Genomic DNA, 17,500 nt, shown 5'->3' with positions numbered 1-17,500 from the left:
CGCAGTACTACATTTTTGTGGTGAAAAGACATATGAATGTTGTTTTTTCATTATTTTTTTGTGTTTGTATAAATTTCCATCCTAAAAAAAGTATTAGGGTACATGGAAGTGTCACCACCACTCACCCACAGTACAACTCAGTTGTCTGGCCAGAAAGGAAACTTCCAAAGCCTTTAATTCTCAGTTTGCTAGGAAGCGTAGTTACTGTGTTCTTGTTTTGTACGACAGTAGTATACCTGTTGCTGCTGTAGCTGTTGCTGAAGCTGCTGCTGCTGCTCGTGCTCGACGTCCTGTCGGTGCTGCGTCTCCACGGGGTCGTCTGAGCCCTCAGGCTTCCAGCCATCCAGGAAGACGGGAGCGTAAGGAGGGATGGTACCCCGCAGCTCAGAACTAAGGGATGGGAGGAAGAGGGGCAAGGGGAAGGGGGCAGGGGAGGAATAGGGATGGAGGGATGGAGAGAGGGAATGGAGAAAAGAAAATGGGGGTTAACTTCAGGCCAAGCTTTGCTCACCACCACTGCTGTTGTTGTTGTTACTCTGTGTGTGTGTGTGTGTGTGTGTGTGTGTGTGTGTGTGTGTGTGTGTGTGTGTGTGTGTGTGTGTGTGTGTGTGTGTGTGTGTGTGTGTGTGTGTGTGTGTGTGTGTGTGTGTGTGTGTGTGTGTGTGTATGTGTGTGTGTGCGCGTGTGTGTGTGTGTGTGTGTTTAGAGCTTCAGTATACACAAGGTGCACAAAGTCGGCCGCCTAGAAAAGGGGTGATTTATGTGGTTTCCCCTCTTTTTTAATCGTTTGTTATTGGTTATATAATTGTTATTGATGTGACTAACTGAGCCACTTGTTGTAATGGCTTTAATAGCAGGTTAGAGTTAGGGATAGGTTCAGTCTAGGTATCTGGGCACAGTGGAGCTTTATTTTTTATCATAATGGGACTCTATGGGAGTGGCCCAGAGATGAATAGGAATAGGAATTTGTGTGTGTGTGCGTGCTAACAAAATTCTGCTCATTTCATTTAGAGATGCAGACGTCACCTTTCTTCTTAGATTATGCAATGAGCGGACACCATAGCGCAAGCGCAAATTTGTGCTATGATAAAAATGTCTGTCTTGTCTATTTGGCAAATCAAATGACGAAGTGCAAATGTCTGACCGTGGCTGTGACCAGTTGGGTCCCAGTGACGTCCAGAGCTGTCCCTCCTCGGCGGTGACGTTCTGCTGCAGCAGGCTGACGGCTCCCGTGGTCAGGGCAGGACTCACCACGCTGGCCGCCAGGGCTGGCCCACCGGTAGTCCTCACTATCTGCAGTGCACACATACACAGGGTTAAGAATGTACATAAGAGGGGACACGAGCATAGAAACACACATATACACACACACACACACACACACACACACACACACACACACACACACACACACACACACACACACACACACACACACACACACACACACACACACACACACACACACACACCGGCCAATGTGGCTAGTGGTTTCACAGAGTCACTGATCATTTAGTCTTTCTGCCAGAGTTTTGTTTTCATTTTCTCCCCTTTAGAATATTCTTCAAATACAACAATTTAAGCATTCAAGTACAGTCAAGTCATGAAAGTACTGTAATTTGTCACACCAAAGAATAGGTCACCTAAAGGTCACCAAAGTGGCCAGTGAGACTGAAATTGTTACTAGTAATTGTTACAGCCAAGTTTTACCAGCATTTGGCCGGTTGCCAGTGTCAAGCCCTGACACACACACACACACACTCACACAAACACACAGAGGTAGAGGCACTTTGTTAATATGGAAAATACCTGACGTACACATGCTATTGTGCTAAGAAACACACATACCTATGAATAACTTTGTCAACATCCCGCATGGGCTCTCTGTAATAGTCTTTATGTAATATTTTTGTGTTTGTGTCTATGACCTCGAGGCAGCTTGGCGTTTTATATGACTTATATATTTCTGTATTTGCGCAATAAAGAGTGTAACATAAAGAGTTTTTGGCCCATTGTCTATTTTGACCACACTGATACTGCCGCATGAAAGGGGGAGTGTTTGCGCAAGGCTAATCTCTGTGTGCCTGCCTTGTGCAAACACTCAGGGCTCCTTTTTCAAAAAGCACTCGCTTCATTTGCTACACAAGCACCAGCCAGACCCCCCCCCACCACCACCCCACCACCTGCACTCGACCCCACTACTCTGCAGTCACCTCCTCCCGCCAGCCTCCTACCAGCATGGCATCATACAAGTTAGGCAAGGCAAGGCAAGGCAATTTTATTTGTATAGCGCATTTCATACACAAATGCAATTCAATGTGCTATACAAAACAGTAAGATAAAATAACATCAAATACAATACAATAAAAACTAAAAGCACAAGGCATGGCAGGTGAAAATAGAATTAAAAAGGGGTAAAAGATAACAGCAAGAAATAAGGAGGTAAAAAATGAAAAACAAGACTCTGTGATCTGGATTTCTAAGAGAGGGCATCTGAGAAGAGCTTTTGTCTTGAGTCTGGTCTTAAAACTATCAACAGTAGGGGGCATTTTACTTCATCTGGAAGCTGGTTCCAAAGCTTTGCAACATAGCAGCTGAAGGCTTCCTCACCACACTTTGTTTTGACAACTTTGACAAGTTAGTAAGGGAACAAGCCGATTTGAACCTTCTATCGCGCCCTACTACGCCTTTTACATGTTGACTCGTGCTCCACAACGCCCTGTGACAGGTGACAGGTTAGGGTTTGGCATGGGTTTGGTCAGCATTTTTGCAATTAGCAGAACAGAAAATCGCAGCGGCAACAGAAATTCGACGACACGGCGGGAAAACTGCAAACCTGCTCACGTGACAAAAGTGTTTTCCCGTGGCATTGAGGGCCACGACTTTACTTGCAAAGGCGTTACACTTCAACGGGGAATGCACTGGAGTGAAATAAATATGCCTTTACATAATGCCAGTCTGCTCCTGCCTCTACCTACCCTAGACTATGTCTCTGATATCTCCCCTCAGCAATGCCATCTATTCCAGGCATGTGCAGCACCCACCACCTGCATTTTGGAAACGACTCCTCGCCAATGCCTGATATCAGATGCCTCAAGGTCAAGCGACTGTTGGTTTTCAACTAAATCTGTGTGCGTTAGGATGTGGATCATATTATAAACAGGTAAAGTAAGAACAGACATAAGCTTCATAAATACACAGGCACACACAGTCTTACCATGTCTAGAGGTTTGAAGACGTGGTGTATCAGCTCCTCTGAGGTAGGGTTGGTGATGGCTGCCTTCAGCCGAGCCTTAATAAAAACAATCAAACGAATAGAAAATAAAGTGAGTGTGTGCGTACAATGAAAGAGAGAGAGAGAGAGAGAGAGAGAGAGAGAGAGAGAGAGAGAGAGAGAGAGAGAGAGAGAGAGAGAGAGAGAGAGAGAGAGAGAGAGATTGGCCAATGCTGAAACCAGGCCGCATGGTTTACAGTCCTGAGTCATGAAGTAAACCTATCCTGAGGTAGAAGTGAGAAACCGAGAGGGAGGTTCACAGACAGAGCCGTCATAGAGGGTCTTTTGTTGCTCTGGGGGATTGGCAAATGAGACTTACAGGATGAGTGAGCTAAGAGGACTGAGATGTGAAAAATGCAGGTGAGAGAGCGAGAGAGAGAAGGAGAGTGTGAGAGAGAGATAGAGAGAGAAAGACTGTGTGTGTGTGTGTGTGTGTGTGTGTGTGTGTGTGTGTGTGTGTGTGTGTGTGTGTGTGTGTGTGTGTGTGTGTGCGTGTGTGCGTGTGCGTGCGCCCGCGTGCATGTGTATGTACAGTGTGTGTGTGTGTGTGTGTGTGTGTGTGAATATGTAGTGTTTTGGGTTACATACCAGCAGACTGAAGCAGTACTTGAATTTCTGGAAGATGTCTATGAATTCTTCCTCAGGTGGGGGCTTGGCTTTCGCAGTCAGCAGATCGTCTAACAGTAAATCACCCACAGCGGATTTCATTATTGTTACACAATTGTGACAAAAGTGATCTCATTTTGATAAATATAACACAAGATAAACAGTATACGGTGCGACAAAGTGTGATGCCATTTTAACTTCATAGTCGATGGAAAATTATGGAAAGAAGTGTGTGTGTGTGCGTGTGCGTGTGTGTGTGTGTGTGTGTGTGTGTGTGTGTGTGTGTGTGTGTGTGTGTGTGTGTATGTGTGTGCGTGCGTGCGTGTGCGTGTGTGTGCGCCCAGTGTGTCTCACCCTCTGTGCTCTTCTTGCGGCTCTTCTTCTTCTTCTTGCTGCGCTGGTCCAGGATGCTCTGGGCCTCTGCAGACTGCTGCAGCTTCCCCATGAAGGCCTCCATGTCATCGAAGCAGTGGTTCAGGATGTCCTGCCCAGGCACACGAACACACGTAGGGGATTAAAAGTTGCCTGATTATCATCAACTTTCAAGTCTCGTACCGAGATGTTGGTCTGACCAACAAGATAACGAATAACGGGCCATTCCCAAATGGCCTCGTTAACCCGCCTCCCTCGGTTTGCTACTGGTCGAGGCCAGAAAAGGCTGTGGCGAAGTTTAAACCAAATGTTTTCTTAGTCCCAATAGAAAGTCTCTGCTTAAACCACGTCACTGCCTTGAACACGCCTCTACCCAGGGTCGTTGGAGCTGCTCAAAGTTGATTGCTTCCCGACAAAGTGGGAGGAGTTCCCAATTTCTCCGGGGCTCAGAAACGATATTTGTATTGCTCCTGGGTTGACTAAAAGCAACGCCGAAGGTCTTCACTAGGAGGGCGTGGCCTGGCTAGGTTAAAGGATAACTCCAGCCAATTTCAAAAACATGCAGTTGTAATGCTCACACTACCCTGGACTTGTCAGTCCCTGAGATTTTTTTTTTGTTCAGCCTTTTCCGAGATCCTGGTCATTGTAATGGGGGCAGTTGTTTTTTTTACATTTCAAAAAAATATTTTTATTTATTACCAAAAACATCCAAAAGGTTATGCAACATCAGCAGACAACTAACAAACAGTGATACCTTTTGGGAAAATATCTGGAGTAGGCCTATGTTAAGAAAGTTTTTAATGTAAACAAAATCTGCCCCCATAAGAATAGCTCAGATCTCGGAAAGGGCTGAGCCAAAAATTGCAGCGTCACCCGGTACTGACAAGTCAAGGGTAGGGTGAGCAATACAACAGCATATTGAGATAGGCTGAACTGCTCCTTTAAAAGAGCAACAGATGAGACAAACCTGTAGGACAGCCACAGCTAGCAGGCAAAGTAAAACACCATGCCTTTACAAGTAGTTTTATAAAATTTCATATAAGAAATGGGCCCCTTTTATACTGTAGTATGGGGCCAAATAAGTAAGCACTCATACACATTCCATTATTGTACATTTTTGTAAGTTGTATAAATCTTAATCATATGAGCAGGCACAGCTAACAGGCCATACAGGCTGAAACGCTTGTTCCAATAAATCTGGCATTGAATGCAAGAAAATGCAGTTTCTTTAAAGCTTGAGCAGGAAAGCATCCATGACCTGAATCACACACACACCAGAATTCCTGGTGTGCGTTGGTTTTGTATTTTAAAAGACAGCTAATGGGCATGCCCATGAAGACACTCGTCCATGTCTAAATGAGTCCGCTACTCACCACTTCTCTCTGGGCTCGCAGGAAAGACTTGTCTGGCTGGCCGTTAATGACCCCATTAGCTGAGGAAAGATGGAGGATGGACATTGAGTTAAATGGACCGGAGATGTCTCAAATGTAAAAAGAGGTGAGGTGTAAGTTTGTGTGTGTGTGTGTGTGTGTGTGTGTGTGTGTGTGTGTGTGTGTGTGTGTGTGTGTGTGTGTGTGTGTGTGTGTGTGTGTGTGTGTGTGTGTGTGTGTGTGTGTGCGTGTGTGTGTGTGTGTGTGTAGGGCAGTGGGTTTACCTCTGATGCCTGGGTACGGAGGAGGGTTAGCAGGTGGTGGGTTTGGAGCATGAATGTAAGGTGGACTTGGGATCCCGTGGATATCCATGTCTGGCCTGAAAAACAAACAAAGAGTTTTTAGATTTTCCTCTAATCAACGGCGGTTTATGTGCCTCCCTGAAAAAACACTGGCCCCACCTCAGCTACCCTGGTAATTTATTAAGTCTACTGCTCTAAATTCATGTTTCTATTCCTTCATCTTTTAAATTTTCGCAAAATGAAAACGTGAGAACCACTCTTTCAAAAAGACATTATTTGCATATAGACACAGAAACACAACGGTAAAGAGAACATGTTTAGCTATTCTAATCGTTAATGGTGCATTCAGATCTTACTGGAAATTCTTGTGTATTCAGTCATTAACATAATTGTATCTTGGGATGGTTTCAACTTCACAGTGTAAAACTGTCTTCATGTAAGGTATATTTGACTTATATTTAGTTACAAGGAACAGCCATATTTTGAACTAGTTACACAGTCACCAACCATTTAAAGACAGTGATCTAACCTAACCATGACCTTTACAAGAGAAAAATCTAGAAATTTTAGGACTCGTTAGCCTAGAAACATGGAGATACACAGGCTAATGCAACAAAACCTGGTTCAAGGAGTTGCCTTGATGCCTTTAAGGAATTCTGTAAAATTCTCTCAACTCTGCACGACCTTACACTTTGTTTATTTCAAAATATTTTTGTCGCCAATAGTGCCTGGGGTCACACAACGCTCCCATTTTTAAGATGACTCCAATGTTCTTGAAAGTGTTATTTCTCACCAGTACGTTCCATTTGGAGTGAATATAACCCACAAGTAGTGTAGAAAATACCAAACTCCAAATCTCTCTTTCTACTTGTGTTTCTAAACCTCCTTTAAATCTGCTGAGTACGACAGGTGCTTACGGAGACACTTGTACTCGGTATCCTTGGGACCAGAGAGCACTTGACATTTTCTTTGACATTGGGCCTAGTTTGTTATCTCCACAACACAACTCAGCTGTTACAAAATGTGTATAAAACCAAAGACACACCTAACACACGCCAATATAGTATGAAAAAAACCCAGTACCAGCATTTCCATGAAGAAAAGTGACCATACCTTGAGCCGATTCTGAGATTGAATACAGTAATCCTTGAGGTACTGGTATGTCCCGATAAAAAGTCTGTTTCTGACCACAAACTTAATTCTCTGCCTCACTCTTTCCCTCTCGCCCTCTGTCTATGCTGGTCTCACCCTCCCTTTCACCCTCCCACTGCCTTTCTCTTAACAATAGCACGGTTCTCTCTGTCACACCTTCTTAAGTTATGTAGAAACTGGACCAACGAGTCTGGCCACTAAAAGTGCTCTCTCTCTCTCTCTCTCTCTCTCTCTCTCTCTCTCTCTCTCTCTCTCTCTCTCTCTCTCTCTCTCTCTCTCTCTCTCCACCTGCTGGTGGTCAAGTTTGATGTTTAACTTTAAATGTGACCATTTTTGTCAAACATTTTTAAGAAGATTATTCATCCTGTGCTAACATATTCATCCAGTTAACACATCCACCAGTTAGCGTACTTCAGTACTGCTAACTATTTTTAGCACATGACCACATTTTAAAACACCCACATGGTTGGTAACCATGGTAGCAAACATCTGCCAGCCTCTCCCTCACCTGACGTCCTCAGGAAGTTGCCTCTTAGCCCGGGCGTTGTGTTGTGACACGGCTCCGATGATGTCATTGCGCACGCGCTCCGCCTGAGGGGACACAGTCACATGTGACGTCATGTGTCACCTGAAGACAGGCATACATTTCCCATGACCGAGCATCATCAGCAGTACAGACCGGCATGTCACGGCCACCGAGTGTGGATCGCTGCCCTGGAACTGGGAACAGGTCGTGACCCAGGTATGTGCTGTGTGATTTGCACAATATTGGTGTGTTTATATTTGTATTTCTGCCTCGCCGCGTGTCCCATGCCAATTTGCTCTTATTTGCACAAGGGCGTGACGCCCTTCACTGATATCAGAGAAAAAGGGCAGCAACTGCTGCGTTAACTTCTGATGAAAACCACTGGATCATCCACACTTACTGTCAAAACCAGTGGAGGTCATGCGAGAGTGCACGGAGTACTCCGCCATTCATATGGTATTGTCCAAAAACCAGGGTGGCCAAACGCATCCGTTATGTCTCTCTTTCTGTATGTACCTTTTCTTTTTCTCTCATTCTTTCTCTATCCATTTGTCTGACTGCACTACTCTCTCTCTCTCTCTCTCTCTCTGAGAACCCTTCCCTGACAATACAAAATAAAGGTTAAAGGATAACTTCTGTCAATTTCAACATGCAGTTGTAATGCTCACACTACCCTGAACTTGTCAGTACCTGAGTTTTTTTTCCGAAATCCTGGTCATTGTAATGGGGGTGTGAGGATGTGAATTCTCTTCCCCTCCTCACAGCTCCGTTTGTGAATGCGCACGGACAGCGTTTGCAACAGCAAGCGCATAAAGTGACTCTCTCTCTCTCTCTCTCTCTCTCTCTCGGTTGCGCAAACGGAGCACTCGCATTCGTTCACACACACACACACACACAATACTGATTCGGGACTTATGCAACATGTAAATGAACTTTGTTGTGTCGGGTTTTGTTGGGGTGAATGTTGTGACTTTGGGGGGAAAAGTTTGGACAGTTTTGGTTGTCGCGGGCGGCGCCATTAACCACGAGGTTCTCATTCATCGCATTTCATATTTCACACTTTGCCGTTAAAACAGTCCCTCCATAACAGCCACAGCATCTAGTGAGGTACCCGCTAGCATGTTCCACTACCCAACGCACCACAGTTTCCCCTCCAGTCCACTCATTCACTGCGCAAACATTCAACATCCATTCCTCCACTCACCAGTCCACTGCACACACCAGCTCCGCCTCCATCCTTCCACAGCGAAAGCGCTTCCGCTGGGAGAGTGCACCTTTTCTATTGATGTGAGCTGCCAATCAAACTGTCAGCTTGTCCGCAATCTATTTTGTTTGTTATTTTCGCCCTTTGGTTACTCATTTGTAATTTTGTTTTTGGTATTGTGACATGTCATTGGTGGGGGAATAATGTATATGTATTTTGATATTGTTTTGGCCAATTTTAATTCTGTAAATATTATGTGGGGAAAGGTGATTGGTTGTTTAGGGGGGAGAACCAATGGGGTGTCAAGGGGCTCTGATTGGTGCAATTAGATGGTACCTGGGTTTTGTATTTAAGATGCCCTCATTCTCTGTTTGGGTTAGAGAGGGGGAAGAACCAGAGGCTTGTTGTGAGGCTGTCTGAAAATGTAAGTGCCTCTCTGCTGTTATGCTACAATTTTGCTGGACTTTGTTGCCGATACCGGGGCTAAAAGCTCTTAGCATTTTTGGTAGTATTTATTTAGCATTATTTTTCACATGGACAATTTGCACCTTTTTGAACTGAAGATTATTTTTGCCATTTTTGTTGGATAATTTTGTTGGATTTTTGGACTGTGGATTTTTGCACCTGGACATTTAATACCGCACTGTAAAAAATAAAATACCACCTATATTTTGGATTTCTGACCCTCGTTTCCGTTTTTCCTCCCATCTTCATGGTTGCCTTACCCCCCACATGGGGGTGACTGCTCGCATCCTCACAAGTGGTGTCAGAAGTTGTTGGATGTTACGTCTCTGAAACCTGGAGAGAAGAGGTGGGAAACGAGGTGCACGGCAAGCACGCGGTTGTTTTAAAAGACGTTGGTGGAGGATGGACAACCAGAGGCTGTTGCGGGAGGACCCAGACGAGCCCGAGGAGCTGCGGCCTGACATCGGAGGAGAGCGGTCTGAACAGGAGGAGACTGACGTGCCCGCGGTCCAGATGCAGGCCGGAGGGGGCAGGCTGGAGTCGTCGGAGTTTGCTGCCTTACGCGAGCTCCTGGAGAAGCAAGCGCAGGTGCAGGAGCAGCGCTGGAGAAGTATGCAGCAGCAAATGCACCAGCTACGGCAGGAAGTGGAGGCAGCAACGGCGGTCCCAGTTCCAGCTCCGGCTCCAGCGGCGGTCCCAGTTCCAGCTCCGGCTCCAGCGGCAGTCCCAGTTCCGGCTCCAGCGGCGGTCCCAGTTCCGGCTCCAGCGGCGGTCCCAGTTCCAGTTCCGGCTCCAGCGGCGGTCCCAGTTCCAGTTCCGGCTCCAGCGGCGGTTCCAGTCCCAGTCCCGCTCCAGCGGCGGTCCCAGTTCCAGTCCCGGCTCCAGCGGCGGTCCCAGTTCCAGTCCCGGCTCCAGCGGCGGTCCCAGTTCCAGTCCCGGCTCCAGCGGCGGTCCCAGTTCCAGTCCCGGCTCCAGCGGCGGTTCCAGTCCCTGCGGTGGTTCCAGTCCCGGCTCCAGTGGCGGTTCCAGTCCCTGCGGTGGTTCCAGTTCCAGCTCCAGCGACGGTTCCGGTTCCAGTCGCAGTCCCAGTCCCAGCGGCGGTTCCAATCGCAGTCCCAGCCCCAGTCCCAGTCCCAGCGGCGGTCTCAGTCTCAACACCAGCGGCTCCAGCTCCAACAACAGTGGCTCCCAGGGCTCCAGCGCCAGCAACACCACGGGCGGCCATTCCCAAGCTGGAGGACGCCGATGACATTGAGCAATACCTAACCACCTTCGAGCGGCTGGCCACAGCGTACCGCTGGCCAAGGGAGGACTGGGCGGTCTTCATCGTCCCCTACCTCACCGGTAAGGCTCGAAGCGCCTACGTGGCAATGGACGGGATGCATGCCATGGACTACAGCAAAGTGAAAGAGGCCATACTGTCCAAACATGACATCAACGGGGAGGTCTATCGTCGACGGTTCCGGGAGCCAGACATCCGGTCAGGAGAAACCCCCCGTGAACTGTACACCCGGCTAAAAGACCTTTTCGATAAGTGGATTAGGCCGTCCACTAAGACGGTCGAAGAGGTGACTGAGGCTCTCATCTTGGAGCAGTTCATGCGCACGTTGGCACCAGACATCAGAGTGTGGGTGAAGGAACGTGAACCCCAAGATGGACAGAGAGCAGCAGAGCTGGTGGAGAGCTTCATGGCGGCACGGAATGGAATGAAGAGGTTCCGCTTCGACCCACAGCAAAGACCACCGGCGAGAGGTAAGTCTGATGGTCATGGGGGTGGTCCAAGGTTTGCCCAGCCCAACAGAATGCCTGCCCATACATCTGCCCCAGCTTCTGCCCCAACAGCTGCCCCAGCCAAGCCCCGTTATGACCCCCAGAACAGACCCCCAGGCCCAATAGTCTGTCACGGTTGTAGGCAGGAAGGGCATATGATTGCACAGTGTCCCAACAGAAAACCCAAATATTCCACCCACAGTTGTGTCCCCAAACCAGGTAGGAGTTTTGCAGGTTTTGAGGGAAAGCTACAGACCATGGCCGTAGTTGTAAACGGAAAGCCAGCTACTGCACTATTGGATTCAGGTAGTACCCAAACCCTTGTTCAGCCCCACCTAGTGGAGAGAAGGGACATGATTACTGGCAAAAGCATTAAGGTGTTGTGTGTTAACGGAGATGAGCACGAGTACCCGATTGCTGATGTCTATGTAGAACTATCTGGCCAGACTTACCAGTTGCAAGTAGGGGTAGTGGAGAAGCTAAGCCACCCGATTGTAATTGGCCAAGATATTGTGGTGTTGCCAGAGTTGCTGCAGTCCATTAAGCCAGTATATGTTGTGACACGATCGCAGAGAAAAGCAAAGAAAAATGAAGATGATGATGATGAAGAAGAAAATCCTGATTTACTTACCATGAGAGAGCTAGCCTATGCTAACGCTGACATTCCTGCCCCAACCAGAGTCAAGCCCAAGAAGAGTCGCAGGCAGCGTAGACAGGCTAGGGTTGTTGGTACAGCAGAGAAAAATTTACCTGAAAATGAATTACCTGTGAAAGACTTACCTGTATCTACAGCAGATGATGTTTGGGGTGATGTCCCAGATAATTTTGAAGAGCTGCAGAGGGAAGATGCCTCCTTGGCAAAAGCATTTGAGACTGTCACTCAGTGTGAGGGGTACGCTACAGACGAGTCGCCTACCTTGTCTGGAGAAAGCTATGTGGTCAGAGAGGGCCTCCTATACCATCAGCCAGCAGATGGCAGAGCAGAGCAGCTTGTTGTGCCTACATCGCTCAGGGACAGAGTGCTGAGTATGGGTCATGACATCCCCTGGTCAGGACATTTGAGCAACACTAAGACCTATGAACGCATAGCAGCTAGATTCTATTGGCCAGGTCTTTACAAGGCTGTACAAGTTTTTTGTAAGAGTTGCCCCAAGTGCCAGCTGACCAGCAACAGGAAGACCACCCGTTACCCATTGCAGCCAATGCCCATCATAGAGACCCCCTTCCAGCGCATTGCCATGGACTTGGTAGGCCCCCTAGAACGTTCCCAAGCAGGCCACAAATACATCTTGGTGGTCTGCGACTATGCCACTCGCTACCCTGAAGCCTTCCCCCTCAGAAAAGTTTCTGCCCGTCCCATAGCTCAAGCCCTGTTGCAGTTATTTTCCCGGGTAGGAATTCCCCAAGAGGTCCTGACAGACCAGGGCACAGCCTTTTTGTCAAGAACTATGAAGGACGTTTATAGACTTCTGGGCATTAAGGGCATACGGACCACCCCATACCACCCTCAGACCGACGGCCTCGTAGAGCGGTACAATCAAACGCTCAAGGGGATGCTGAGGAAGTTTGTGGCGGCCAATGGCAAAGATTGGGATCGGTGGCTGCCATACCTGCTCTTCGCATACCGCGAGGTGCCGCAGGCTTCCACAGGCTTCTCCCCCTTTGAGTTGCTCTACGGCAGGCAGGTGAGGGGCCCGCTCGATGTTCTGCGAGAGACCTGGGAGGGACCGGCAACACCCAAGACTCGCAACATCCTGGCCCATGTCCTCACCATGCGGGACAAGATGGAGGAGATGACGGAGATGGTGCGGACCAACCTGGAGAAGGCGCAAGGTCAACAGAAAGCCTGGTACGACCGTGCGGCCCGCCAACGCAACCTCAAGCCAGGACAGAAGGTCCTACTCCTGCTGCCCACCTCAGAGCAAAAGCTACTGGCCCAGTGGCAAGGGCCGTATGAGGTGGTGAGGAAGTTGGGGCCAGCTACGTACGAGGTGAACTTGCCAGGACGGAGGAAGCCCACTCAAGTCTTCCACGTCAACCTTCTCAAGGAGTGGCACGAGAGGGGCCCAGGCCTGCAACTCCGGGTCCAGACAGTGGTGGAGGAAGAAGACACTCCAGAACAGTTCTTTCCCACCAGCCAGGAGTCAGCTACCCTAGACCTCTCCCACCTGTCCTCCAGCCAGCGAAGGGAGCTGGCCAATGTCATCCCATCTGGCCTGTTCCAGGAGCGGCCAGGCTTCACCCCTGAAGTTGAACATCCTATCCCCCTCAAAGACTCAAACCCGGTGCGCCAGAGAATGTACCGGGTGCCAGAACGTCTCCTGCCGAACCTCAGGGCGGAGGTGGACGAGATGCTCTCCATGGGCGTTATTGAGCGTTCCACCAGCGAGTGGAGCAATCCTGTTGTGCTTGTGCCCAAAAAAGACGGCACAATGCGCTTTTGTATAGACTTCCGGCGCGTGAATGCCCAATCACGCTTTGATGCCTACCCAATGCCTCGTCTGGAGGACCTGATTGAGCGCCTGGGTAAGGCAGCGTACATCACAACACTTGACTTATGCAAGGGGTACTGGCAAGTGCCCCTAGCCAAAGAAGCCAGACCAGTGACTGCCTTCCGAACCCCACAGGGGTTATTCCAGTTTCTGGTGATGCCCTTCGGCCTGCAGGGGGCACCCGCCACATTTCAGAGACTGATGGATGTTGTATTGGCGGGCACTGACTCCTACGCGGCTGCTTACCTGGACGACATCGTGGTGTACAGCGCCACATGGGAAGACCACCTGCGTCACCTTGGTGACGTGCTGCAACGGATCCAGCGAGCGGGCCTTACCATCCACCCGCTGAAATGTGCCATCGCAAAGGAGGAGGTGCAGTACCTCGGCCATGTTCTAGGCCGGGGTGTCATCCGTCCGCAGACGGATAAGGTCCAGGCCATCGCAGACTGCCCACGGCCCAGGACGAAGAAGCAGGTGCGGTCATTCCTGGGGCTCGTAGGCTGGTACCGGCGTTTTGTGCCGGACTTTGCCCGGCGAGCTGCCCCACTCTCCGACCTGACACGGAAGTCAGACACCAACAAAGTCACCTGGGGGCCAGAGCAGGAGCAGGCCTTCGCGGACCTCAAGGCAGTGCTCTGCAATGATCCAGTCCTCCAGAGCCCTGACTTCTCCTTGCCGTTCACTGTCCAGACGGACGCGTCTGGGGTGGGCCTTGGGGCGGTGCTCTTGCAGGGTGAGGGGGACCAGCAGAAGCCTGTGGCTTACATAAGCCGCAAGCTATTCCCCAGAGAAACCAGGTATGCTGTGACTGAGCTCGAGTGCCTGGCTGTCAAATGGGCGCTCGACACTTTGAAATACTACCTGCTTGGCAGGGAATTCACAGTGGAAACTGACCACCGCGCCTTGCAGTGGTTAGATCGTATGAAGGACTCCAACACCAGAGTTACCAGGTGGTTCCTGGCCCTCCAGCCCTACCGGTTCACTGTCCGGTACAGGGCAGGTCCGGAAAATGTGGTTTCAGACTTGTGAGGATGTGAATTCTCTTCCCCTCCTCACCGCTCCGTTTATGAATGCGCACGGACAGCGTTTGCAACAGCAAGCGCATAAAGTGACTCTCTCTCTCTCTCTCTCTCTCTCTCTCGGTTGCGCAAACGGAGCACTCGCATTCGTTCACACACACACACACAATACTGATTCGGGACTTATGCAACATGTAAATTAACTTTGTTGTGTCGGGTTTTGTTGGGGTGAATGTTGTGACTTTGGGGGGAAAAGTTTGGACAGTTTTGGTTGTCGCGGGCGGCGCCATTAACCACGAGGTTCTCATTCATCGCATTTCATATTTCACACTTTGCCGTTAAAACAGTCCCTCCATAACAGCCACAGCATCTAGTGAGGTACCCGCTAGCATGTTCCACTACCCAACGCACCACAGTTTCCCCGCCAGTCCACTCATTCACTGCACAAACATTCACCATCCATTCCTCCACTCACCAGTCCACTGCACACACCAGCTCCGCCTCCATCCTTCCACAGCGAAAGCGCTTCCGCTGGGAGAGCGCACCTTTTCTGTTGAGGTGAGCTGTCAATCAAACTGTCAGCTTGTCCGCAATCTACATTGTTTGTTATTTTTGCCGTTTAGTTATTTCTTTGTATTTTTGGTTATTGTATTATGACATGTCATTGGTGGGGGGAATAATGTATATGTATTTTGATATTGTTTTGGCCAATTTTAATATTGTAAATACTATGTGGGGAAAGGTGATTGGTTATTTAGGGGGGAGAACCAATGGGGTGTCAAGGGGCTCTGATTGGTGCAATTAGATGGTACCTGGGTTTTGTATTTAAGATGCCCTCATTCTCTGTTTGGGTTAGAGAGGGGGAAGGACCAGAGGCTTGATGTGAGGCTGTCTGAAAAGTGTAAGTGCCACTCTGCTTTTATGCTACAATTTTTGCTAGACTTTGTTGCCGATACCGGGGCTAAAAGCTCTTAGCGTTGTTGTTAGCATTTATTTAGCATTATTCTTCATATGGACATTTTGCACTTTTTTGAACTGGAATATTATTTTTGCTATTTTTGTTGGATATTTTTTGTTGGATTTTTGGACTGTGGATTTTTGCACCTGGACATTTAATACCGCACTGTAAAAAATAAAATACCACTTATATTTTGGATTTCTGACCCTCGTTTCCGTTTTTCCTCCCCTCTTCATGGTTGCCTTACCCCCCACATGGGGGTGACCGCTCACATCCTCACACGGGGCAGCGCTATGTTTACATTTCAATTTTAAAAAAATGTATTCCCAAAAACATCCAAAAGGCATCAGCAGACAACTAGCAAACAGCGGTACCTTTTGGGAAAATATTTAGAGTAGGCCTATATATATATATATTAATTTTTGAATGCAAACAAACGCTGCCTCCATTAGAATAGCTCATATGTCGGAAAGGGCTGAGAAAAATGTGGCATCACCGAGTACTGACAAGTCAAGGGTAACGTGAGCAATACAACAGCATATTGAAATTGACTGAAGTGGTCCTTTAAGTGCCAAATCTCTTTAAACGCACTACAACCCCACTCCGTTGCATTGTCTTTAAATATTTTTAAATGCATGCAAAACTGCGTTGCACCCAGCATCAATGTTACTGTAGTTGTCAGAATTTGCCCATATTCTAATATGGTGTAGGTGTTCTGCTTGTAATTCAGCATGGTGTGCATACGCGTGTGTCTCTGGGAGAGTGTGCCTAAACCGGCATGCATGTAGATACTTGTGTTAAATGTTGTTGTTGTTGTGTGTGTGTGTGTGTGTGTGTGTGTGTGTGTGTGTGTGTGTGTGTGTGTGTGTGTGTGTGTGTGTGTGTGTGTGTGTGTGTGTGTGTGTGTGTGTGTGTGTGTGTGTGTGTGTGTGTGTGTGTGTGTGTGATACTTAATATCAATGGCATTTGTCAGTTCGAAATATTGAAATAGGGTCATTTCACGTGAAATCAGACACTTTGGGACCCGACCGACACGGATTTCAATCATACTTGCTGTGCCTGTTTAGTAGCAAGGTAGCACCACAGAACTGCATTTGTGTGAATCTGACACCAATATTAAGGGAGAAACAGACTAGCGAAGGTTTACATATGAGGATAGGACACTATGCATTCAGCCTTGATTATATCAGTCAGTGTAAGTCACACAAATATGTCCGTGGTGTTATTTGAAAGCTCTTTTCTGGCTCTACAAATTACACAACAGCATGGAACACAACAACCCTCAGAATATGAATTATCATAAATTGAAAATTTTAAATTTGAATATCAAAAAAACATATATTTTAAAATGGCCAGTTCCTTGTCTAAACATAGCCTGCAATGTCATGAACAACACCTGAAATGCTGGTGTTTGGTTCTTTATTCATTTCAGACACAATGGGACTCAAAAATATGGCATCGTACAATTCACCTAGTAATAAAACAGTGATACCATAGTAATATCACATGACAGCATGTCTATCGGAATATGTGAAGGATGGAGATGGTCCATGAGGATGCAGGAAGTTCAGTTTCACCTTTCCAGTGCTCGGCATACATTCCTCAACACATGATAGCCACTAGTTGCCATCATATACAGCTACAACATACCCTTTGATGCTTGAACATTTAAAAAAAATCCTTTACTGAGCTTATTCTTTCAACCCTGCCTTCTCTGAATGCTTAAAATGGTCTAGCTTCCACTGTGTCCATTGACAATGGGCAGAAGCTGTGTAGTTTTTGAGTACCTGGAATAGGGACCGACGAGGGTGCAGGGCCCACCGGGAAAATGCCCGTTATGCCAGATGGCCAGTCCAGCCCTGTCCCTGACACTACTCTATTACTACTTCATTACAACTCATTTCAACCTTTATGTCCCATTATCTCTTAAATGAATATAGAACCAAACCAAAAATCAATTTTCAGGTGTTGTTTATGTTTCAATGTA

The 17,500-nt window shown here is 47.9% G+C and overlaps 1 protein-coding gene across 1 annotated transcript in view; it reads right to left on the bottom strand.

Annotated features, from left to right (window-relative positions):
• eps8l1b (EPS8 signaling adaptor L1b) overlaps positions 1-17,500 on the bottom strand; it is a 29,689-nt gene that overhangs the window by 9,056 nt on the left and 3,133 nt on the right. The window contains exons 5-12 of the mRNA XM_063221859.1: positions 7,585-7,667; positions 5,907-6,001; positions 5,626-5,684; positions 4,235-4,364; positions 3,863-3,951; positions 3,218-3,292; positions 1,145-1,293; positions 237-390 (exon numbers count right to left, since the gene is read on the bottom strand). Coding sequence (XP_063077929.1) covers positions 237-390; positions 1,145-1,293; positions 3,218-3,292; positions 3,863-3,951; positions 4,235-4,364; positions 5,626-5,684; positions 5,907-6,001; positions 7,585-7,667 — 834 coding nt within the window. The remainder of the gene's footprint in view (positions 1-236; positions 391-1,144; positions 1,294-3,217; positions 3,293-3,862; positions 3,952-4,234; positions 4,365-5,625; positions 5,685-5,906; positions 6,002-7,584; positions 7,668-17,500) is intronic.

This window comes from Engraulis encrasicolus, chromosome 17, assembly GCF_034702125.1.
Source record: "Engraulis encrasicolus isolate BLACKSEA-1 chromosome 17, IST_EnEncr_1.0, whole genome shotgun sequence".
Classification (NCBI taxonomy): Eukaryota; Metazoa; Chordata; class Actinopteri; order Clupeiformes; family Engraulidae; genus Engraulis; species Engraulis encrasicolus.
This window is presented reverse-complemented; position numbering and strand designations above follow the sequence as displayed.